Source organism: Barbus barbus, assembly GCF_936440315.1.
Source record: "Barbus barbus genome assembly, chromosome: 39".
NCBI lineage: Eukaryota > Metazoa > Chordata > Actinopteri > Cypriniformes > Cyprinidae > Barbus > Barbus barbus.
The window spans coordinates 17003993-17028429 of record NC_136717.1 but is presented as its reverse complement, the minus strand read 5'-3'; the positions used below and the strand labels follow the sequence as shown (position 1 = coordinate 17028429).

At 38.1% G+C, this 24437-nt stretch overlaps 1 protein-coding gene across 2 annotated transcripts; it reads left to right on the top strand.

The window, feature by feature from the left end:
- Positions 1-4654: 4654 nt before the first annotated feature.
- On the top strand, positions 4655-17065 carry LOC306858636 (N-acylneuraminate cytidylyltransferase A-like). Of its 2 annotated transcripts, none has more exons than XM_079399255.1 (9): positions 4655-5078; positions 5418-5560; positions 9000-9155; positions 9563-9696; positions 9864-9958; positions 10053-10224; positions 10815-10971; positions 11251-11435; positions 15049-17065. In XM_079399255.1, exons 1-9 carry the CDS (start codon positions 4846-4848, stop codon positions 15244-15246), a joined length of 1473 nt encoding a protein of 490 aa, XP_079255381.1. In that variant the 5' UTR covers positions 4655-4845; the 3' UTR covers positions 15247-17065. The 2 variants fall into 2 exon arrangements, with proteins under 2 accessions (XP_079255381.1, XP_079255382.1); XM_079399256.1 differs by having other exon boundaries at positions 11251-11452; positions 15049-16763.
- The last annotated feature ends 7372 nt before the right edge of the window (positions 17066-24437 follow it).

Here is a 24437-nt window from a genome sequence, read left to right as displayed (position 1 = left end):
ATGATTGAACCACTGATGTCACATGGACTATTTTACTGATTTCCTTACCACATTTCCAACCCTGGAAACATTTCAGTTGCTTTCGGTGTTCATCAAAAATCTTTTCATTTGTTTTCTGAAGATGAACAAAAGGTCTTATTGGTTTGGAACAACATGAGGGTGAGTAATTAATTACATAATTTTAATTCTTGGGTGCACTAATCCTTTAATGTTATGTGTCACGGTTTTAACTGTTTATGTTTTTGTTTTGCCCAGGTACTTTATTTCCAGTTCGGGTCTGGCAATTACTGCCAAACAGGCCAAAAAGAAGTGGAACAATTTGAAGGACAAATACAAGGTGATTTCTGTTTCTCTGCTTTCTGTTATAAAATGTGAGGGACTTCCTGAGACTGATGCAAAGACTAGCAGTGGCAACATTGACCAATCAGAATCAAGCCTTTCAGAGAGCTGTGTAATAATATAATAATAATGTATGGCTTCCATAATAAATAAAACAGTAAGTTTCACTTAATTTTCAGGAGCTTAGGGACCCACCCACAGGAAAAGGGGTAGAGGCTGGTGGTGTGACTGCTGGTACATGGGTGATCTGCGTAGGACAAGGGCATCGTGTACAGATCCTGGATTGCCAGTGTATACATCTTAAAATGCACCCTTGGCATCACAGGTGCCTTGTAGAATGATGGAAGGAAAAAGCTTTGTTTATATAACACTTTTTTTTTTTTGTGGCTCTGCAGGAGGAAGAATCCTGATGTGGCACCCGTCGATGGCACCAGCTGCATAGCGGTATGCCTCATGGCCAGCAAGGCGAGCAAAGCCGGCCCCCACCTCCTCCATCTCCTCTGCCTTTGGAAAATGAATAACTTTGTGGAGGATGGTCATCATCTCTTCCACAACGTTGTGAACAGTTCTACAGACAGTTGGAAGTGGCATGCTGAAGGTGTCTGAAGTGACCCTGTAGGACGCTCCGCAGGCAAGCCAATAAACTGTAACCAGCACTTCAATTTCATGGCTCATCCATGGGTTTTTTGACGGGGCAGCATCTGCACCAGCATATTGATGGTGTTCCTGGAGAGCCTGAAGGATGTTCTTAAATCATCTCCAGAAAAAAACTTGACCAGGATAGGTACCTGGTCATTGATCTGGGAATATCTTCGAGTGGAACTTTGCTCCTGTTTACATATATAGATAATATATACATTTAGAATGTTTTAACTGTTGTTGTTTTATGTATTTATTATATTTATTGCTTTTTAAAGTGGTTTTTATTATATTTAATGTATTTATTTCTATATTTATTCAGTCTTTAATTGTATTTTAAACATTGTCTGAAATTAATTGTTGAAGTCTGACAGAATAAAATTTTCCTCTAACATTTGATCTGTTTGGTGAGGTATTTGCTTGTACTTGATTTCAGTTTCATTAATTTATTGATAAGCGCTAGCACAATGGTCTTCACAAAGTCCAAAAGTTGTAGCCTATGTTATTATTGTACACAAAACATGTTCTGTTTGTGTTAACGCAGTAATATGATGTGCGCAAATAACAAAAGAAAGGTGTATGGAATGTAGGCAGATTCATTAATTTAAGTGTTATTAACTGTCAGACCCCTATTATGCTTGAGTTTATTTGGTACACCTTGAAAAATCTAATGTAGTCTCATTTTGTAAGTTAGTACTTTATGCAGTCTTTTCATACGGTGCTTATGAGGTAAGAGATTTATATATATGGTAATACTTTACTTGAAGGGGTGTGACTGTGCACAGGCTGACATGACACCTTATGAATACCTCATGAATATGAAGGAGATTCAATGTATGTTTATGACTACTATCATTAAGTGTCATTCACTGTTATTTTTAATGCAAAGATGAAAAAAGTCAGTCTTATGCACACCCCTTAAAGTGTTACCATATATATATATATACGGTTTATGAAGAAAGAATACAACGTACAAAGCTATAGAGACATGCTAATAAGGCACGTCTCTTCTCCATCCTCCGCTGCATCCTGACTCTTCTTTGAAGGATTCGTCTCCTTAGTGCGGCAGCCTCCTCTTCAGCATCTTGATACAGAATACCAACTGCAATAGCAATCGCAAGCTGTTCCATTTTGATGGATTAATTAATTTTTAATTTTCTTTTGTCTGGTGTCTATTTTTTCCTCACAACGACGGTTACAATTTCCCAACGTTTTTTCCCCGCTTGTTTCTATTTAAAATAAAAAACGAAAAGAGTTGTTTCACATTTAATTTTATTTTAAACAAGGTAAATAACCATAAAAGATGCAGTTGTTTAATATCATATTAGGTACAAGTTAATATGTTAATTAATGTTCATAATATCATATTTAATACAAGAAATGAAAATAGAGAAATGAAAAGACATTCAATGAAGCATGACGTGCTGAGCGACGCCATCAAGTACGCTGCTGTTCTTTTTTACCGGACTTGTGTCCTCTCGTCCTCGGAAGTTCACACTCCCGAGTCGAACTTGCGAAGTCCGAACTTTGCGTACTAGGTATTGAGAAACGGCCAGTTTTAAGAAGCCAGCTTGGGGGCATCTCAGTTTATCCTGGAAATAATCACTGGGAGGAATGATGAGGTGAGATTTGTAGTCAAATAATTAAAACTCAGATATCACACACCAATATCGGAGTTTGAATTATTCTGAAATATTGATTATTACCTCATGTGACGGCAGCGTGCACAAGTCATGGCTCCGCTCCTACCCAATGACAGAGGCACGCAGGGTTTTTTTCCACTGGAGTACTCGCGTGAAGGATGCGTGCACAACTATCATCATGCTGTTAGGCAGTAGCACCCCTGCGCTGGGTGCGGCTCTCCCCCTATAACTGTTCTGTCTCGCGGAGGAGCTAATTTGTGTGCATCTGTGTGAAACACGCATAGGAAAAAAAGAACGACAGAAAGAACGGCTCCCCCCCAGCCGCGACTCGGCTCCCATCGTTCATGTTTATGAGCCGTTCAAAAGAATCGGTTCGTTCGCGAACGTCACAACTCTAGCGATCCGGTGTACTCGTAAACCTGTAAGTTTTAAACTCGCTCTCGCAAATACTTGACGGCTCTTGAAAGTAAACATTTATCGTTTTGTTTTGCTTAATTTTAATAAAGTGGTAAGACCCGGAGAAAGTCTGCAGTATTTTTATTGGCGTATTAAAATGACATTTAACTATCATCTAACTTAATCTTAACATAGTTATAATTAAACATATAACGCTGTAAAATAAAACGATATACAATTATATGAAAATAATATCTATAATTGTATTAATTATTGTTTGTATTGTGCATTGGCCGCTACGCAGTACATCTCCACGAGAATACAAGTCTTGGAATTGAGAAACAAACATTATCTTTTCATTTTTGATAGAAACTAGGAAGTTGCTAATAAACCACAAAGTTCATGCTACTGTAATCACAAAATAAGCTTACTGTCTGAATGTAATCACTTGTTTTATGGCAACAAATTAGTTCAGTAGCAGATGTTTGCCCTGGTTGTAAACAAACGTACCGTAAATAACGGTAATGTTGCGCAGTTTCATTTTCCAAGTACGTACTTTTCTCTTGAAGGCATGTGGATTGCTTACATTTTTTTATTCGTTTCAGGTCAGTATAATGCAGGGGTGTCAAACTGTTCCTGGAGGGCCACAGCCCTGCAGAGTTTAGCTCCGAATCTAATTAAACACCTGATCCAGCTCAAGTCATTCAGGCTTATTTGGGAACTAACGTTATATGATATGTGTGTTGGGGCAGGGTTAGAACAGCCCTCTGATCTGAGTTTGACACCCCTGGTAGTATGGTATGGTTGTACAATTACACAGTTAGCACTAACAGTTGAAATAGGAGTCTGCGGCTGCGTCCGAAATCGCATACTACTTGTGTAGGTAATACATTTGTATTCAAACGTACTTCTCGACCGTTAAAAAAGTACGTTCTATATAGTATGAATGGAATTCGGACGTACTACATCCCTACATTCGTTCATGAAGTCATCTCATCGATTTACAACGTTTACACTTTAATAAGTCAACCGTTTACTTTGATTATTTTAAACAAGTACAATTTAACCACAATGAACAACGTTTTTGCCTGAGGTACTTGCACTTGAAAACAGCCGCGTCGCCGCTATCCGCCATTTTTCGAATATGACGCCTCCTCTCCCGTGGCCTCATGAGATAGTAAAGTGTCCATCGTATGCCTACTACAGAATTCGGGCGGAAGTAGTAGGTCATCCGGGTAATTCTCGCCTACTGTTTTTCGAATACTATGAATTCAGACATACTACTCGCCTCGCATACTGTTTTTCGCATACTATATAGTAGGGAAGTATGCGATCTCGGACGCAGTCTGCTTGTTTGTCTGTAATTACGGTGAATTGTTAGTAACGACGTGGTGCGTCGCCATCTACGTCTCTTTAGAAGAAGTACAACCAATAAGATCAGACTCCCTTTCAGTTTTAAATAGCAAAAAGCAATCAAGAATATTAAATTAATTAATTATTTTCTTAAAAGAGACAAAATTGATAAATAGAATTTAAGAGATTGTAGTATCATTTAGTACAATTTTTTTCTCTTCTTCCTAAACATTATGCGCTCCACACTCCTATCCAGTAGGTGGCGGGAATGCAGTATTTTAGTTGGTCTGCCAACCGCCATTAATACCAGAAGAAGAAGATCTATGTTTCTTGCTGTATAAATCACGGTTTGAGTAGATAAATTGCTTCGGAATGAAAGAAGCACCCTGCAGCTCGCGTCTGGATTAAATATATACTTTTATCTGCCTGCTTATTATCCGTATAAGTGCGCGATATTAATTGATTAGCAAAACTAATGGCCGCAGCTACAAAAAACGGTATGCGACAGTTGAATGACAACAGCCTTGAGGACATTTCCGACCCAAAACGAAGAAAAACCGACACGGATGGTTCAAAACACATCGCTGTTCTTATTCTCGCCCGTGGAGGGAGTAAAGGCATCCCTCTGAAGAACATCAAGAAGCTGTTAGGAGTTCCTTTGATCGTATGGGTGATCAGAGCAGCGCTGGACTCTGGCGTGTTTCACAGGTCAAGTCAAGTCACCTTTATTTATACAGCGCTTTTAACAATACAGATGGTGTCAAAGCACTTAAAAGTATAAAATTGCAGGGTAGAGTGTTAGTAATGTATAATAATAAGATTAAACATTCAATTTTCAGTTAAAGGCATTTAATTATTGAATTCAGTGATGTCATTGTCTAGCTCAGTTTAGTTTAAATAGTATCTGTGAAATCAAATTGATGATAATCTAGAAATTAAGTGTCCCCAACTGAGCAAGCCAGAGACCACAGGTGATTGAATGGGACGTCGTTCAGTGTTCGGCTGTGCTGTGTGGCAGTAGACGTGATAATGTTTATGTTTTTGCAGTGTTTGGGTGTCCACCGATCATGATGAGATCGAGAGAGTGGCCAGGGCTTGGGGTGCTCAAGTGCACAGGAGGAGTCCAGAGGTGTCCAAAGACTCCTCAACCTCACTGGAGACCATTCAGGAGTTCAGCCGACTACACCCAGGTTGTATAACAGGCTCTGTTGCAGTCACATTCTATTGCAGGATTTAGGCTACGTCCACACGAAGCCAGATTTCTCCCTATCCAATCTTTTTTTTTGCCTCAAATTCCATAAACACTGAGTCGTCTCAGGAAATAACTGCGTACACACTGAATCACTGAAACCGACTGAAAACGATGTAGTACACATGCCAGAACAATATGTGACGCTGTAATTCTGCCACAGAGATACACAAAAACACAAGAGAAGAAGACTTGGACCATGTGCGTAAACCTTGCGCGCTGAATACAAACTAACACACAAAGCAGAAGATTTTGCTTTAATAAAAGTTAATGAGCTCAGTAGGTTCTGCAGAACGAACACAGGCACGTAGTCTGACATTGTTGTTGTTGTCGCTGTTATGTGACGTAGCGGTGTCTGATTAGGGGCGAGACGTGGGCTAATGACGTCAACGTTTCAGAAAATATACGGATTCGCCGTCCACATGAAAACGTGAAAACGGCGTTTTCAAATTTATCCACCCTGGGACCCGGTTTCAAAAATGATCGGTTTCACTCTTCGGAAACGCTGGATTCGTGTGGACGAAACGCCTATACGGTAAAAAATGTATGCGCATACAGCGAAACGCATCTTCGTGTGGACAGGGCCTTAGGCTAGGTCCACACGAAGCCAGATTTCTCCCTATCCGATCTTTTTTTTTGCCTCAAATTCCGTAAACACTGAGTCGTCTCAGGAAATATGTGTCCACACGGAATCACTGAAAATTATGTAGTACACATGCCAGACCAATATGTGGCGCTTTAATTCTGCCACAGAGATACACAAAAAAAACAGAGAAGACTTGGACCATGTGCGTAAACCTTGCGCGCTGAATATAAACTAACACACAAAGCAGAAGATTTTGCTTTAATAAAACTAATGAGCTCAGTAGGTTCTGCAGCATGAACACAGGCACGTAGTCTGACTTTGTTGTTGTCGCTGTTATGTGACGCAGCGGTGTCTGATTAGGGGCGAGACGTGGGCTGATGACGTCAACGTTTCAGAAAATATACGGATTCGCCGTCCACACGAAAACATGAAAACGGCTTCAATTGATCTGTTTCACTCTTCGTGTGGACGAAACGCCTATACGGTAAAGAATTTATGCGTATACAGAGAAACGCGTCTTCGTGTGGACGGGGCCTTAGTTCTGTGTAAGGGGTGTAACTACAGCTTGTAAAACCGGTGCAGCCACTCATCCATTTGATTGCTTGCTTTAGAGCATAGGTGTTAAACTCCGTTCCTGGAGGCCCACAGCCCTGCACAGTTTAGATGCAACCCTAATTGAACACACCTGATCCAGCTAATCAAGTCATTAAGGCTTATTTGAGAACTATATGGTATGCGAGTTGGAGCAGGGTTGGAACTAAACTCTGCAGGGCTGCGGCCCTCCAGGAACAGAGTTTGACACCCCTGCTTTAGAGTAAAACAAACATAGAATCAGGAAAGAAGCTATGTATACCAAGTATGTAGTTGCATACCAGGGGGCTGTTCCATAAAAGACGCTAAGAAAAGCGGGGATTAAAGTCCAAAACCTGACTTGAAATAACCTAACAAATCAATCGGGACTAAAGCGGTTCCATAAACGACAATTCAAGTTCACGCAATCTGACTAATGCTATCCAGGTTCAGTGAGTCAGGATAATGTGACGTACACGCTTATTCTGAAGCAGCCCTTAATGTCGATCATGGATCAAATCGATCCACCATAGCAAACAGCGAATATTTGTGCTGTTTAACGCATTTGAAACATTGTGTTTTCCTCAGTGCATAACTGATACGTCACAGGTATATTTTTTACATCTGTAAATGTCAGAAAGCCATGCAAATATATCCATTTAGCTGTCAGGAGTGGGCGGGGCTTATGCGAGAGAACGAGCGCTGCGGCGCGCATGCGCGCTACACAGACGGAGCAGAATAGAATACTAGCGCAAGAATTCTGAATAAAATATACATTCTGCTAAAATATTTGTTGTTGGACATTAAATGTGACACATAGAATTTTACTACATATAAGTGTATTTTTATGATAGCAGCAACTGTTAATCACTAGCTCAAATGAGTTAAATGTGTGTTCCTCTTATCAGTTAAAATGTACTCTGATTTCTATTATAAATTTACATTTTTAATTGTGATTTTTAACTTTTGATTGTGTTTTTATGCTTTAATGCTTTAAAGAGACATTTTAGATTGTAATGTTTTAATGTTCTAATAACCATAAAAGGTACAGCTGTCATAAATTCAGAGAGAAAGGCTGCATGGCTAGAAACTTCTGATCAACTGCATGCACAAGTAGCAACTATGCTAAAATGTCACTCGCCTACATTTTGGGCACAATACATTAAATACAGTTGGTTGTAGCCTATTTTTTATTTATTTGATTATTTAAGGTGTATTTTCTGTATACTTTTATTTTTGGACCGATAAATTAAACTGACTGTATGTGAGAGAGTCAGTGGTAATATGGATGCGTTCCTATTGGTCAGAGTTAGAGGAGCTCAGCTTAGCCTGACAGTTAGCCTGCTCCGGACCAGGTTAGTTTGCCAGCATAAGTTGCCGGGGTAACTGAGTTTGAACTTTTTTAAGTTTGATTTATGAAACCGAATCTACCAAAAATAAGCCTGACTAACCGAAATAAGCCTGGCTTATACTCTAATCTTGGTTTATGGAACAGCCCCCAGGTTGGTTTCAGCCGCCATGTCAGCTTTGTTATTTGCATTGTGAATGAAACCAGAAAAACAGACTCTGCAGCTGACAAGTATTCATGCAGTGATACGGAAGAATGTTTATAATGACTTGATTGTGGTATTTACCAGGGAAATAATGATTTTTTTTTTTCATTGAAAATATGATTGTGGATATATTTACTGCTGTTTAACAAAGAACGTGAGAGACAACACAACGTGTTCCTCGAGGTTGCAAGCTTCAAGACCTTTCTAGATTCTGCCTCATTCCCAAAATATAGCGATAAGGTGAACATTCTCATTGTTAAGGCTTGAGCAATATTCTCTTTTGATCTCTGATGGTTAAAAAGGTGGTATGGTATAAAAAGTTATTGGAGTACAGTTCACAAGAAAATACTATTGCAGGTTATCTACTTGAACATTTCACATTTAATTCAATGTGTTACCCCAAGAGGGTCTGGCAGCAGACTTGCACTTGCACTCTCAGACACCTGCGCTAAAAAATAAACTAGACTGCAAGTGATGTCACTAGCAGAAGCGCAGGTGACTGAGAGTTCAAGTGCAAGTCTGGAGCTAGACCCTTCTTGTGTTGCATGGCATTTCTTGGTAATTTTCACCCAGAAACTTCTAGTAAATTTCACAGTGTAGTAAATAGTAATGGGACAAATGGAACGCAACAAAAGCAGAGTGGTTACCGTTAATTTAATGTTCTTGCACAGATGTGGACGTCATCTGTAACATCCAGGCCACGTCTCCATGTCTGCACCCCCACCATCTCAAAGCGGCTGTGGAGTACATTACCAAAGAAGGGTGTGATTCTGTCTTCTCTGTGGTCCGGCGACACCATTTCCGATGGCAAGAGGTCGAGAACGAAGGTTTGTTGGAGTGCATTCATTACATTGCTTTAAAGTGACCGTAAAGACATGATCTTTTGAACTTTCTATTATTCAAATAATCCTGAAAACAAATGTATCAGTTTACACCAAGATCTTAGGCAGCACAACCGTTTTCAACATTGATATTAATAAGAAATGTTTCTTGAGCATCAAATGAGCATATTAGAATGATTTCTAAAGCAGAGAACTGGAGTAATGGCTGCTGAAAATTCAGATTTGCCATTACAGGAATAAATATTTTTAAAATATATTGAAATATAAAACGATTATCTTAAACTGTAATAATATTTCACAAAAGTACAGTTTTTGATCAGATAAATGCAGCGTTGATGGGTATAATAGATTATTGCATGTTGGAGACTCTTAACGTTTTATTTATGTTCTAGCCTGCCAATGTACTGAGCCGTTGAACCTGAACCCAGCTCGCAGGCTGCGGCGTCAGGACTGGAAAGGAGAACTGTGCGAAAATGGCTCTTTTTACTTTGCTACCAAACAACTTGTAGAACAAGGGCTTCTTCAGGTATTATTTTGAGGTTTAAAATGAGTAAAGGCCACCATTTAACTTAGTGAGTTACCATAATGTGTGACCAAAAAAAGCTTGACCTAATAATCCATAGGCAAGAAAGCATATTTTCATTATCCTCAATCAGTCTCTTTGTATCTTGTCATTTTTGTTACATTTCACAGGGTGGAAAAATGAAATATTTTGAGATGGATCCCGAGTACAGTGTGGATATTGATGTTGACATAGACTGGCCCGTAGCTGAACAGAGAGTGCTGAGGTGAAGAAACGATAGTCTCCACACAACTTTGTTAGCAAACAACCACAGTGCAAACAGTGCAAAGTCTGAATCCGTGGGTGTGTATTTGATACAGGTTTGGTTACTTCGGTAAAGACAAACCTGAAGTTGTGAAGCTTCTGCTGTGTAACTTGTCAGGATGCCTGACAGATGGTCGGATCTACATCTCAGCAAATGGAGAGCAGATGGTGTCCGTTAACACCAGAGACCAGGCCGGCATCGACATGCTGAAGAAAAAGAAAGTGAAGGTGATTCTGGCGTGTTTGGCAACCTTGTGTTACTCACCCCCGACTTCTACCAACCCCCACACAACAGTAGACCCATCCCTCTTTTGTCTTTGCCCCTTCATATCCCATCATGCAACTGGGACCCCTCTTGTTTTTGTCTTTTAATTCAATATAACTTGGGTATAAAATGTATAATTTGATATTTCACTTTTAGAAACTGTTGTTTTTAACAGTTTAAGTGTAGTGTTGTGCAGGTTGATGATTTTTAGTGGGTTCTGCTGATCCCACCATTGATGATCACAGGTGCTCACACACACAAGTACTCAGACTTCTCCTTTGGCTGGTTATCTTTGCGCAGTGGCAGTATCGTAGCCTATGAGGTTTATCCGAGGCGCGATTATTGCTAATTGAAAACTTTACCCAATACCCCGCCGTGACGATTTGAAATATAGTCGGCTCTGGCCATTTTTGATGGTCTTTACAGAGACTGATCTATTAGTTAAAGAAATGAGCATGAAAGGATAGTTCTGCAAAAAACGAATATTCTATAATTTACTTGATGAACACTAATTTAAAATGTATATGTGTTTGTTTATCCCTCTCTCCTCTAGGTTATTTTGATAGAAAAATACCCTATAGAAAAAGCCTTAGCTAAACGACTCTCAAAGAGAATGAGCTGTCTGATCCTGCAGAATGTGGATAAACTGGAAAAGGTGCAGGAGCTAATGAAGAAAGAAGGGCTGAAGTGGAAAGAGGTGGCATATTTAGGTGAGACAGGAGCTCTACGTTTCTCCCAGTTACATCAGCCAAATGCCATGATCAGTAACAACATGGTGTATCTTAGAAATGTTGGTGTGGTTAATACAGGTTTAAAAGATTGTACCTGAATATTAACCACGAGTACTAAAACCTATTACTTTTATCAGCCTTTTTTTTTTTCATTTAATCTTTCATTAGAATTACTTAAACACACCCGTTTCTTTAAAATTACTATCAGTCAAAAGACAGAATTTTTCCTCAATATTTTTCCTGACTTCTGTGTTTCAGGAAACGATGAGCCGGATGTAGAGTGCCTGAAACTGGCAGGATTGAGTGCAGTACCCACAGATGCCCCGATGGCGGCGCTCAATCATGCCAAATACATCTGCCACAACGCAGCGGGTCATGGAGCCTTGCGAGAGTTTGCCGAACACATCCTACTGCTGAAGTCTCAAATGGAGGAAGATAGAAAGGTAGTAAAAAGTTTAAGGTGTACTGTACGTACAGTAAGGGATATATATATATATATATATATATATATATATATATATATATATAAAAAGTATATAAAATTATATACAAGTATGTGACATTCTGTAGTTTTGTTTCATATTCATCTTTTAATCATATTTTTAAATGTCTTGACTCCACAGCCAACAGAGCAATTTTGTCTTTACTGTTCCAATACTTTTGGAGGGCACTGTGTGTGTGTGTGTGTGTGTGTGTGTATATATATTATATACACACGCGCGCGCACACACATATACATACACACACATGTATACGTGTGTGTGTGTATGTGTATATATATATATATATATATATATATATGTATATGTGTGTGCGTGTATGAAGAGAAGAGTTCATTTGCAAAAAAATAAGTTTTCATTTTGCATTCCAATTAATCTCAATCATAGTGTTGCGTTCGTTAATGAAAATTATGACTAAATATCATCGTCAACGAATCTTTATCACGTGCAACGTAAATGCTGGTCATATGACGATGACTATAATTAAATATATAATGCAATATCGTTGACAAATAAAAACGAGACAAAACTATGCTAAAATGTCTCTTCATTTTCGTTGACCAAAACAAAATGTTATAACGTTATTTCGTCTCGTTTAGTCGCGTTATTATTATTTTGCAGTATTTCTGTTTCCTGTCTCGCTTCTGGGGCTGCAGCTGGACGTCACTTCCTCAAGCCCCACTCGCGGCATTATTTAGATGATGACAACAAACATGTTACGTTGGTAAAATAAATGTTGTAAATTCAAATCAGAGCTTCTTCCGTGTCTGGAATGGATGTATTCTTAAGTCTATAAGGTAACAATATAAATATAGCTGCAAGCAGTGATTACCGGGGCCAAGCCCGCAGATAGGTTCAGAAGCACAGAAGTTCAAAACTGAACCGAAGTTGGGATGAGAACGAACAAACACACAGTTCTGATTCGAGATGAACACGCACGGAAGATCCAACATCTGGAACAAAAGCAATGTTTGCACCGCTTCTGGCCACAGGACCTCTCACGGTCTGGGCTTGTGCTAACTGGGATTCGAACCCACGACCTAAAAGGTTTGGGGAAAGCGGCATAGCAGAATGAGCCACTCGGTCGCTGCACGCTTAACAGGCGGCCGAGAAGAGGTTTAGGTGTTAGGTGTTTATGAGCTGACAAAAAAGTTCTTTAGCATTTTAAGCAGCGTAACACAAAGTAAAGTTAATTGTAACGCAGCTTATGCTTAATTCGATAGCTGAAGAGTCACATTAAACAGAATGGTAATTGTTTAGCCTGTAACTTAGAAGAATGCTAAGATTACTAGTATAAGTCAACAAATTTCAAAAGGGCAGACATGTGATTCAGCCAATCCTGGCAAAATTGACATCCTTATAATTTTCTGACTGACTGTTCAAAAGTTATAAGCAAAAATGTGAATTTTTGGTATCACATGACCCATATGTGGCGCTCTTCCCAACTTTGGCATGGACCCTCAGATCATGGGGTTGATTAAGTGTAGCAAGTTTTGTTTTGGTTAATTAATGTTTGGCTGAGATACAGCCTCTGAACCAATTTGGGTTGACCTCGTTATGTTCACAACATCATAACTTCTTTTTCACTAGTAGTCAAACAATTCTGTTCAGTCATTTCTGTGCGGCTCGCTCCAAAGATCATCTGAGTCAATTTTGGGAAGAATTGGACTGATTTTGAAGGAGGAGTAGCAAAAACACTGTTTTTCATTTGCTTCAAAATGGCTGGCAGACACCATGTTGGAAAATGAAAAATGAGACCTTGTCAGAATCGGCATAACCCAGGGAACGAAACGACAAAAATTTTGGACAACATTTTCAAAAGTTATAAGTGTTTTTTGTTAGAATAGTTATATCTCTTCAAACTTCTGTTGTACCTCCGGGACATGGTGTTGATGATCCCTACTGATTGTTGTGCCGATATGTCAAACGGTTCAAAAGATATTGCAATTTATGACTAATTTCAAAATGGCGGACACATGGTTAGGCCAATCCTGGCAAAATCCTCTTATTCGGCATTAGGGCTGGGTATCGTTCAAAAATTTTCGATACCGATACCTTGAGTTCGATACCGGTTCCTGAACGATACTTTTTTCGATACCAGTTTTATGAAATCAGCTTTAATAAGATTACATCCTCAAAACAATTTTTTAATGTTGCTATTTATACAGACTCAAAGCCTCATCTCCTGAGCCACTGCACAAAGGAACAAAATATATCCAACACAATAAATAAATAATTTTAATAAAGTTCAAATTGTTTTCAGTTTACACATCTGTTAGGCTACGTTTACATTAGTGCTTGTTCATTTTAAAACACATCATTTCTAGGTTGTTAAAGACTTCAAGAAATTTAAAATCTTCATCCACTTTCATAAGTGGGTGTTTTATTTTCTTTCACCATATGTTTTATTGTTATTAAATTCTGGTGTAGTATGTCTAATTATTTGAATGCATAAAAACAACTTAGTTTATTTAAATTTATTCTTAAAATAGCCTAATGAAATGTTTTATTTTTCCTCAGAAATTCTGTGTTCTGTATCTGGTTTTCAAATGAAGACATAAAACATTAATTTAATTTCTTTAAATGATTGAAAATCAAAGTTTATTTATTTTGGCAAACAAAGGGGGTTTACTATTCAAATAAAAAAATGGAATAACTGTTGTGTGATCATTACTAAAAAAAAAAAATAATAATAAAGTTTTAATACTTTTAATAGTAGCCTAGTAGTAGCAGTATGTACTGTCCGCTGAACAATATTAATATATTTCTGCCGCAGTGTCTTCCAAGTTAAAACTGAACTTTTATTTTGACGGGTTGCCTGGAATACCTTTACAGTTCTGTGTGTATATGATATGATGTTAGTTTTACTCGAATCAAACGGTAAAATGCTCATTAATTGACTTTCACAGCAGTTCTGGAGATGTTGTTCATGTGTTTATGTCCTCATTTAGTTAGGCGGCAGACGCTGAAATCACCGCGAGCGTCACACAAATTTTCTGACTGACTGTTCAAAAGTTAAGCGAAAATGTGCATTTTTGGTATCTCACAACCCATAGGTGGCGCTGTTCCCAACTTTGGCATGGACCCTCAGATCATGGTGTTGAAGCGTACCGAGTTTCATTTCGACTGATCAAAATTTGGCCGAAATACAGCCTCTGAACCAATCAAAATCATAACTTTTGAACAAAAATAAAATATTTTCAGTCATTTTTATGCAGCTCAGTTCAAAGATCATCTGAGCCAATTTTGGGAAGAATTGGATAAATTCTGAAGGAGTAGCAGTGAAAAGACTGAATACTGTACTTTTCAAAATGGCCGCTACTGTAAGGGGTGGAGTCTTAATGTAAGCTATTGAATGTGATGAGCATGAAGAGAGTAATCAGGTGTACTAAGTTTCATTTTTTTCAGGAGCTATTGCCATTTCAATGTTGTATTTTTGAACTGGTGGTGGCGCTATAGAGTTGGTTCTAGAGACCCCAAATTTGGTCAGATCACTATTCATGACCATCACTACAAGTGTGCCAAATTTCATCATTTTCCTATGTTTCCTTCATAGGGCTGCCATAGAACCCCATTGGATGAAAAGAATAAATATGAAGGGCCCGTAACACGGTCCAGAAGTTCAAAAACTAACAGCAGTTCGGATGAGAATGTACAAGGAGGTGAGATGAACCTTACCTCCTCCCGAAATTTGCATCACATTGTGGGTCACCACCCAAGTGCCATGGCCTTCCCCTGCACAGTGACCACCTGACATCTGCGCAACGCAGCCTATATGGCCTACAGAGAACACCGCGCTGTCTCCATAGAGACTGTTAAAATCCTGCCTATCTCTGCACAGTACCCAGAACTGACTCTGGAGAGCACACAGGCCAGCAACAGAGATCCTGAGGACATAAAAGAAACTGATCCTGAGAGTGGCTTCCCCAGCAGGGCAAACAGGATATCAGAACTATCAAACTTTTAACTACGAGTGGCATGAGAAACCCAAACAGTCTTTCACCACAGAGACGTCCATCCTGACACCAGATGGTCATGTCACCCAAACAGCACATCAGCAGACAGCTGATCACCCACGACAGGCCAAAATACACACACGGCCAACTCTCCTGTGCCTGACCATCAGCTCCATGAGACTGTACACTAGAGCCCTGCGCGGGACTGTTTTCTTCATCCCGCCCGCGCCCGCCGAATTTCTGACCATTACCGCCCGCTCCCGCAACGTGTGTGTTACACTCCCGCCCGCACCCGCAATATGTATGTCCACTCCCGCCCGCACCCGCAAAACTCTGAGAATTTATTCCCGCACGATAATAGAGATGCATTGATTTTGTGTCTTCTCCCGTCCCGCAGGAAAAAAAAACGTATTGTATTGCAATTATTAAAGAGATTCATGTTTGTTTCTTTCCCTGACCTGCATGTATTCTGACGCACTGGTAGGGAAGATGAATATAGCCTAGGCTATCGGGGACATCTAAAACGCTTAGGCTACCGCGTGTTTCTTTAGACTTCAAGTACTTTGATTTTGTTGACAATGACATCATGTCGCTAGGTTACCTCCCGATCCCGCAGTGTTTTTTTTTAGCCGCCCATTCCCGCCCGCAGCAAAGTTCAAACCGCCCGCTCCCGCGAGATTTGCATTGGGTCCCGCGGGACCCGGCGGGTCCCAATCCCAATGCAGCCCTCTACTGTACACCCTGGGTACATAACCCAATTGGACAAAGGCTCTCTTTTCACCAACATGGACCTGCCACATGGTTTTGAGCCCAATGGACTTTAAGCATTCATAGAATTGGCCTAAAGTGCGGGAACGTTCACATTTCCAGCCAGCCAACTCATCTGAAGTGCAATGCCAGGTCACAAAGATCACGAATTTGCTACAGAAACAATATGAAATATAACTGCAAGCAGCAATTACGGGGCCAAGCCCCTTATGGTTTCCTTTTTTTATGTTTAAATATTGGAATTTTTAATTAGGAACGTTTTGAACATTGTGTAATTTACATGGTTTAGCACTTCCTACACACTGAATTTGATCATTCAATGCTATAGCCTTTTGCATTACACAATATTCTACTCGGACTGTGGTTAGTCTAATTGTGTATAGTTATTTGCTCAAGGCAGAACTTTAGGACTAAAGAATTTTATTTAATTTATTTTTTTTGTGAAAAGTTTGTGACATGTCAAGTATGGTAATCCATACTTGAAATTGGTGCACTGCATGTAACCCATCTAAGTGCGCACACACAGGAGTGAGTAGTGAACACACATACAGTTTGATACCACTCATGGAATTAAAGGTGGAAAGGGCACTGTCCATTGACAATCCCCACCTTCAATTCTTGAGTTGAGAGTTGAACCGGCTGCCTTTAGGTTCCAAGGCTGAGTCTCTAATCACTAGACCACGAATGTGTCCCACACTATCTGTTTTATAAAAGGTACAGAGTTTATGTAAAGTTTGCAATTATATAAAGGTAGTATTTGCATGTATTAGTTATTCTAAAGTATGATTAAAATTCTTAGTTCTTGGCTTGCTAGAGAGACTTAGAGGTTGACTATGGTATACATTGTGTAAAAAAAAAAAAAAAAAAAAAACCAATTCACAAGTCATGATTTCATTGCAATTTATTTATCTTTCAGATTGCAGCAGTACGTTTGAAACAAAAATACACTAGGAAGAAAAGAAAGGTTACTACTTTTTTACAGGTGGTGATTGTGTCATGTCACTGATGGGTAAATTGAAAAGCTCTCCATCGCTGCTGGAAACGGTTTCACGGGTTGATAATTTGAAGAGTGTTTGTGTAAGTAAAGTTGACGGAGTTAGTGGACAGCAGAAGTTCTTTGTCTTGAGCATCAGTTGTTGAAAGGTTCAGTTTGTCTTTCAGAAATTCGGTGAGTATGGAATTTGATAGTTAATGTTAAGAGTTCATAATTTTTTAGTACTTCAATAATGCAGTGGCATTTGGTGATGTAACTGCTTGCACTACGTAGAATTTTGCTGGTCAAACATCTGTGGAGTGATTGTTTCGGGTTTAAGTCTTTTTGTGGTCTGTGACATTTGGGACAAAGTTTATTTATCTCAATTTGTGCACCTTATGGCTTTGAGGTGAGCTCCATGCATTCGGTGGATGCTTCACATATTTGTGGTGCTTGATCTTTTGGGAATACCATGGTTTGGGCTATTGCAGTTATGTTGGTGGATTTGATTGTGGTAAGTGTTAAGATATCGCTGAAGAGCCTGGTTTTCAGATTTGTGAAATCATATGACTGTCCTAGCTGTACTTGTAGTACGAGTTTTTCCCCATAGAGTTACCATGATTTGTTGGTGGATGAATCTTTACTACGGTTCCCTGAAATTTGGGTACCTGAAAAATCAAAATGTATATAAGTGCATGAGTGGACATCTTTGTGTTTCTGTTAATAACAGCCAAGACTTTATGGGATACTTCAGCGTCATTGTATGGGATTCAATGAAACAAAAACCTGCATAATTTGAAGTTATTTTAACGAAGATAGTAATATGACAAACAATAATATTTGGGATCACACTTGAGACCTTCATGCCCGAATTTGTTAATAAATGACCAATTAAGGGCAGCTATATGAAGGATGCTTGAGGGTTAAGATGAATGATGCAAATGAGAAAGTGTAAACACTTACATGCTGCTTTGGACCCAGGGACTTTACATGTTGAACACTGAACTCTGTTGCCTTACGTGGTTTATATGGAAAATCAACTTCAACTTCTAGGACTGTTTTTGTCACACTGCACATAAAATCCATTATCCTGTGGACCTAAAACCAGAAACCACACATTGTGAGTATTTTTGTCTCTTGAACTACATTAAAGTGTTTGTCGACAAGGAGGTTGGGGGAAAAAAGGTAGGTACTTTAATGTTAGTTAGTTTCACTGCAGTCTGTTTTTTTGCTGCAGGTGTTGATGGTGTGACAATTTTTGGAGTACTGATGTCTACAGAAGGTTGTAGGGTGAGAGATCAGTGATGACATTGTTGTGGATTGTGATGTTCATTGAGGGAAGTGTTAACAGAGAATCAATGATAAGATCTTGGGTTGCGTTTGGCGGTATGTCAATGATGGAATTTATGACATGGTTTTCAATGTTAATCGTTTTGATGTCACTGTCTCCTTTAATTGTAAGGTTACCATAGGTGTACGTTTGTAAGGCTGAGGACTTATAAAAAAAAATTTAAACTTATTGCAGTGTACACATGTCGCAGATGTTGGGATGTCTAGGAGGACATGCTGTCTGGGGCAGATGTTCATTAACGGCACCAACAATTTCTCTGGTGACGTGCTCAGAAGTTGTGTTGTACTGGATATGTGGTGTCATTACATGTGAGTTTGGTGAATATAGTGTCTTTTGTTGTGGACAAGCAGATGTTACCTTTAAACTGCCGGATGGATACGTTAGAGATTTTATACCAGAAACCAACTTCAAAATTTTGGGTCCCCCAAAGTGTAAGTTCTATTGATCCAGTTGTGTCTGCTACCACATACGTTGCTTTAACAAGAAAAGTGTCATTGTGCACAACACTATGTCCTCGACTTTCCTCTATGATCCGTGCTGTGATGTTGAGCTGAAAGGAGGAAAAAATAAATAAGAGACATACTGCTACAACCAACGTTTTTGCAACCATTTGAAGTGCAAACAAACTTGGAGCTTAACAAGTAATGACTATTTCAAAGGTTTTAGCACACACCCTCTGGTACTCTGAGTCCATTTGTCTGACTTCAGCAATGGTAACTTCTTCTTGGTCTGTCTTTAGTGGTATTGTACACATAATCCAAGATGTCTAAACAAGACACCTTGGATTCATTCGTGAAGAACACAGACTGGTGCGATGCAGTGCTTGAAGTCTAAATGACAACTTTGGCAAGTTATACCGGTGTTCTGTATATGGGAAAGTGAGAATTAGATTTGTACAGATGAACTGCTGCAATATACAGATTTTCCACAAGAAAAAAAAAACAAAAAACTTACTGCTCTTATTTATTCCGAGAAAGTGTGTTTGCAGCTCCGGTTTAAAAATGTATACCCTTCTTATTTTGTGCTTCTCTTGAAGTGTGGCTTCGAAGTATGGACGCTTGTTTCAGTGGAGTTACATTGTGCAAATAACCCATAATTGTGCCTCGAAGTGGTGGTGTCGTCGCCATGTCTAAATAACTGAAGGAAAAAATATGCAAGGTTAAACTCGGAATTCAAACCTTGAAGTGTTATTGTATATGAAACTGAATCAAGAAGATTAATATGACCCGCTTCATGTTAAGTGGGAAATTACATAAATATTTAAGTTGGCAACTGCTGAATAAAATATGGACAACCAACTTTGGAAATGTTACAGCTTAATATAAGTGCTTATTTTATTCATTTTTTTTAAAGCAAATTTGCTTTAGCATTTTACATTTTTCCAAGTTCCTTAAATTCAGTGTAAGCCGAAATAAATTGGTATTATGATGTGAATAAAAGAATTTAGTTTAAGAAAACAAACAAACAAAAAAAAAACTACATTAACAAGTTAGTGTTTGTTTTAAATGGTTTGGTCCCACTTTATATTAATAGGTGGTCTTAAATACTATGTGCTTACATTTAAATTAAGCATTTGCTACAATGCACTTATTGTGCACATGTTCTTATTTTGTGAATACCTTATGTAATTACATCTAATTAATTTATGTAATTACATTTATAATTATACTGTTGACCCATTCCTTACACCTAAACCCACCCTTAAACCTACCCATACCAACAAACCTGTTGCTAACCTTACCCATATCCCGCCTCCATAGCAGCAAAAGTGTTTTGCAATACAATATGAACACAATTACATTGTTCTTATATAATACCTAATATAAAGTGTGACCAATGGTTTTGTTAATTATTAAAAATTCATTTGAAGTATACCATGCCTTACCTTGTGGTTATATTCACAGTCAGAGTTGTTGTTGCTCTTTTTTGTTGAGAGTTGCAGCACTGTTGGTTGCAAGAGTTTGGTGGCTTCAGGTTTCACGTTTAAATGGTTAAAAGTTTAAGTGACGCACCTGAGTCTATTCAGTGAGTGGTGTTAACGAGGTTGTTAAATTCAATTAGTTGATTTGTATGAGTAACTTATCCAAAATACAATTATATGTAATCCATCTAAAATTGAAAGATTAATTACGTGATGTTTTGACTTTTTTTAAACAGTTCTTTGGTTTTAAGCCATTATCATGGTGTTGAAATACAATCTTTTAACCTGATAGTTTGTACATGAAAAAAAGATAAGAAATGGCATATATATATGCCAAAATAAAAGAGAGAAAATATCCTGTACACTACAAGCATAAGTGTGGTCTCATTTTAAAAGCAGACTTTTGGGAGTTTGTTGTCATTAAAGTTAATCAAAATTCTGATAGCAGGTGCATAAGGGCTAGCCATCATGTTAGCTAAAACTGAACTCTCAATTATGTGAACTGGCATTACAAATATATTTTATTCTTATGAAAATATCTCAGATGGCTTGAAGAACACAGATATACTATTTATCATCACAACTGTGTGTTTATTCATAATACGCAAAACAGTGGTCAGAAATTAAAGTGTGAGTGTTAGACCTTAAAATGATGATGATTATTATTATGGAAATATGTAAGATGTGGTTTTTGATGTACTTGCAATCAAGAACCACATCATGTGAGTGGTGTATATCAATCAGCAAAACTGGGTGGAGTCATTCTGTTCCTACAGCAGGGGTGTATTCCAGAAAGCACGGTAAACTTACCTTCAGCTAAACCCTGAACTTTGGGTTGATTAACCCCAAACCTTGCTTACTCGAGGTATGTGGTTCCAAAAACGCGTCCGGGAGTAAGTTCATTCAACACAGAGTATGTTCCTGGTTAAGACTCGAGACATTATTAACAGAGCGACGAATCGACAAGTCACTATGGAAACGGACGCTAAGAAAAAGCACACCATGCTGTTTCTTTCTTTTGTTCAATGGTCGTTTACATGCTTGGTGCATATCGCCACCTCCGGAGCAGGTTATCTTCAGAGAGCAAGTTACTATGGTTACTTACATACCCTAAAAGTAACCTCCGATTTAGGAACCGAAAGCCGAGTTTATCTGCTTGCTTATCCTCAAATTTACCCGGGTATGTCTCACAACCTGCTTTCTGGAATACACCCCAGGCAAGTTTGGTTTAGACCTGTTTGTGTATTGACTTGGTTTTTTTTTTTTTTTATTATTATTTTGAAGTAAATGTGATTTGACAAACTATCGTAGCATTAATAAATGTTATATTGTCTAGCTGAAGTGGATGTTTTGAAGTGTTTAAGAACATTTTTATGTTGTTTGTTGTTTGTATTGACCATGTGGTCAAAATCGTTGTTTAGTGTTTTTAGTGTTTAATGCATTTGATTGTATTATTTCTGATTCATATTGTTTGCATATTATATAAAAAACTTGTATGCTCTTGAAAATTGTGGCTGGTTAATGTTTCCTTACTAAGGGGTAGTGTTGGTCAATTATATAAGATTATTGAATGGCTTGTATTTACTTGTGTGATAACGTTGCTTTTTATTCGTGAAATGTTACATTTGAATATATTGGCTATGCATACTTGACAATACTTTCTTCTTTTTCATATGTGCTGGTGCACTGGTAAAAGACTGCGAGTTGAGGCAAGTTAAATGCAGTGGTGGACGAAGTACACATCAAGTACTTGAGTAAAAGTACAGATACGTACTATAAAATATTACTCCAGTAAAAGTAAAAAGTACTGCTTTTTCAATTTTACACGAGTGAAAGTACAAAAGTACTACATTTTTATGTACTTAAGTAAAAAAGTACTGATAGATTTATGTGCAACTACTTGATTTAATTTTATATTAGCGCATATTTTTATAATTCTGTTGCTCAAAATACCTGGGATTTTCCCAAAATAACAACTATATGGAGTCAAGAGATATATTTTGTTGTTGATATGGACTATGTTGACGAGAGTGATATACCTGAGAGAAAACAGATCTGACCATCTAATTTTCACCAGTAAGAAAAAAAATGTTTTAAAGCATGTCACAGTTATATATGACATGAGAATTAGGCTGAAGCTAGGAAGAACATTTTAAGGAAAATATAATTATTATTTTCATAATTATTTTTTTTTTCTTCTCAAACCTTGTCTTTGATGTAAAAACACCCCTGGCCAAATGCCCCCAGAGGGCATCACTTCCCACTCTGATAATTACTGTAGTTACCATGTTCTGAACATCACACCCTTTCTTTTTCCCTCAGATGTAATCTATCTAGGTGGTTGGATAAAAATATTTGGACCTTATATCTAAAAATGTCCTCAATTTAGCACCAGCAAGCTTGTTAGCTAGACAGTTAGCATTAGCTAACAATATTTACTTATTTTCAGTATGGTTATGAATAAACGTTCATATCTGTCTACTCGGCTAAACAATATAAAAAATTATACTGTTGATAAACAATATAAAACATAGGGCTAGATGCGTAGCATTTTAATAAAACTGCTAACGTTACAGCAGCGGGGAATATGAACGTGCATCAGTTATTTTATTTAATCTGTGTTATTTTAATGTTTCGTTTTTTGACCTAAAACAGAGACACTGTCATCGATCTGTTTGCATTCAAGCATTTCAGCTTAAATAGATCACCCTTTATAGCAGATTTGACGTAAATATGATTTTCAGTTACAATAATTAATCCTAAAATTCGACATTAGTAACTTACTTTTCGCAGCATCAGATGCACTCACAAGATCTCCAGTGTTTACTTGTGAGTTGAGTTCACTGGAGACTCTCTCTAAACGGATCATTTGAATCAGTGAGTTGTCGACTCGAGAACAGCTGCAGTCGGATCGTGAATGAATCGTTTGTTGCGATTTGCGAACCAATTTCACAAGAAAAATTGGTTCATTGAAAAGAATCAGTTTGTTCATGAATCAGACACCGCTTCCGCATCTCGGAGTTCGTGATATATTTTAAGGAGTAACGATGTGTTTTATGAAATGTAGTGAAGTAAAAAGTACGATCTTATGCTTTGGAATGTAGTGAAGTAAAAGTTACTCAAAATAAAACTACTCCAGTAAAGTACAGATTCTTGAAAAATTTACTTAAGTACAGCTGTAACTTCGTTACTGACCACCACTGGTTAAATGTTTGTTTGTTTGTTTTCATAGTAAAATGGAGGGTGTATCCATGCGTGCTAGACAATCTTTTAAGTTAACGTTAATCATCAGTACTTGTGCCTTGACAAGGACTTATGTAAATATTGTTTACATTGCTGGTGGTAAAATATATATTTCTGTTGATGCCAATATAACACCTTTTCATGTGTTCAGCATTTGCAATGTTTGAATACATGCAGTGTTATCATGTTTAGATGTTTTAAATTGTCTAAGAGCTGAAAACTGCTGTCTTGTAAGTATATGTAGTAATTCTGTTTCTGTGTTCACAGATGCCATGACCCAAGAAGAGGTCCGCCATTGATAATACTGTGGTGTGGTGTGTGGATGTCCAGAGTTTGTACAGTTTTGCTGCTTTGGGCGCGTCGTCATTTTATAATGTGCACAGTGACCCGTGTATTGGCGGATTACTTTTACTGACCATGTAGGGAAATTTACTCTGCATTTAACCCACCCCAATCTAGCCTACTATTAAAATAGTTGATCAGCCGTCATTGTTGTTGAGAGCCTGTGTGCGGCATTATATGTGCATTATATGCATATAGCTGCATTAGCTGTAACAGAGATGTGTAAGATGTGTGCTTACTGAAGGCCCTGACTAAAACCCCACGGTCTGCCACTGCTACTAGGTACTTGTACTATATTGACTGGGTTAAATAGAATTACTAAAGAGACTAAAATGCAGTTTTCATTGACTAAAAGTAGACGAAAATAGTCATGGATAATTCTGACTAAAAT

Coding starts and splice junctions, on each gene's coding strand:
- LOC306858636 (XM_079399255.1), top strand. CDS start 4,846: ATGGCCGCAGCTACAAAAAACGGTATGCGACAGTTGAATGACAACAGC. Junction 5,561..8,999: donor GTTCAGCCGACTACACCCAG/GTTGTATAACAG, acceptor GTTCTTGCACAG/ATGTGGACGTCATCTGTAAC. Junction 9,697..9,863: donor TAGAACAAGGGCTTCTTCAG/GTATTATTTTGA, acceptor TACATTTCACAG/GGTGGAAAAATGAAATATTT.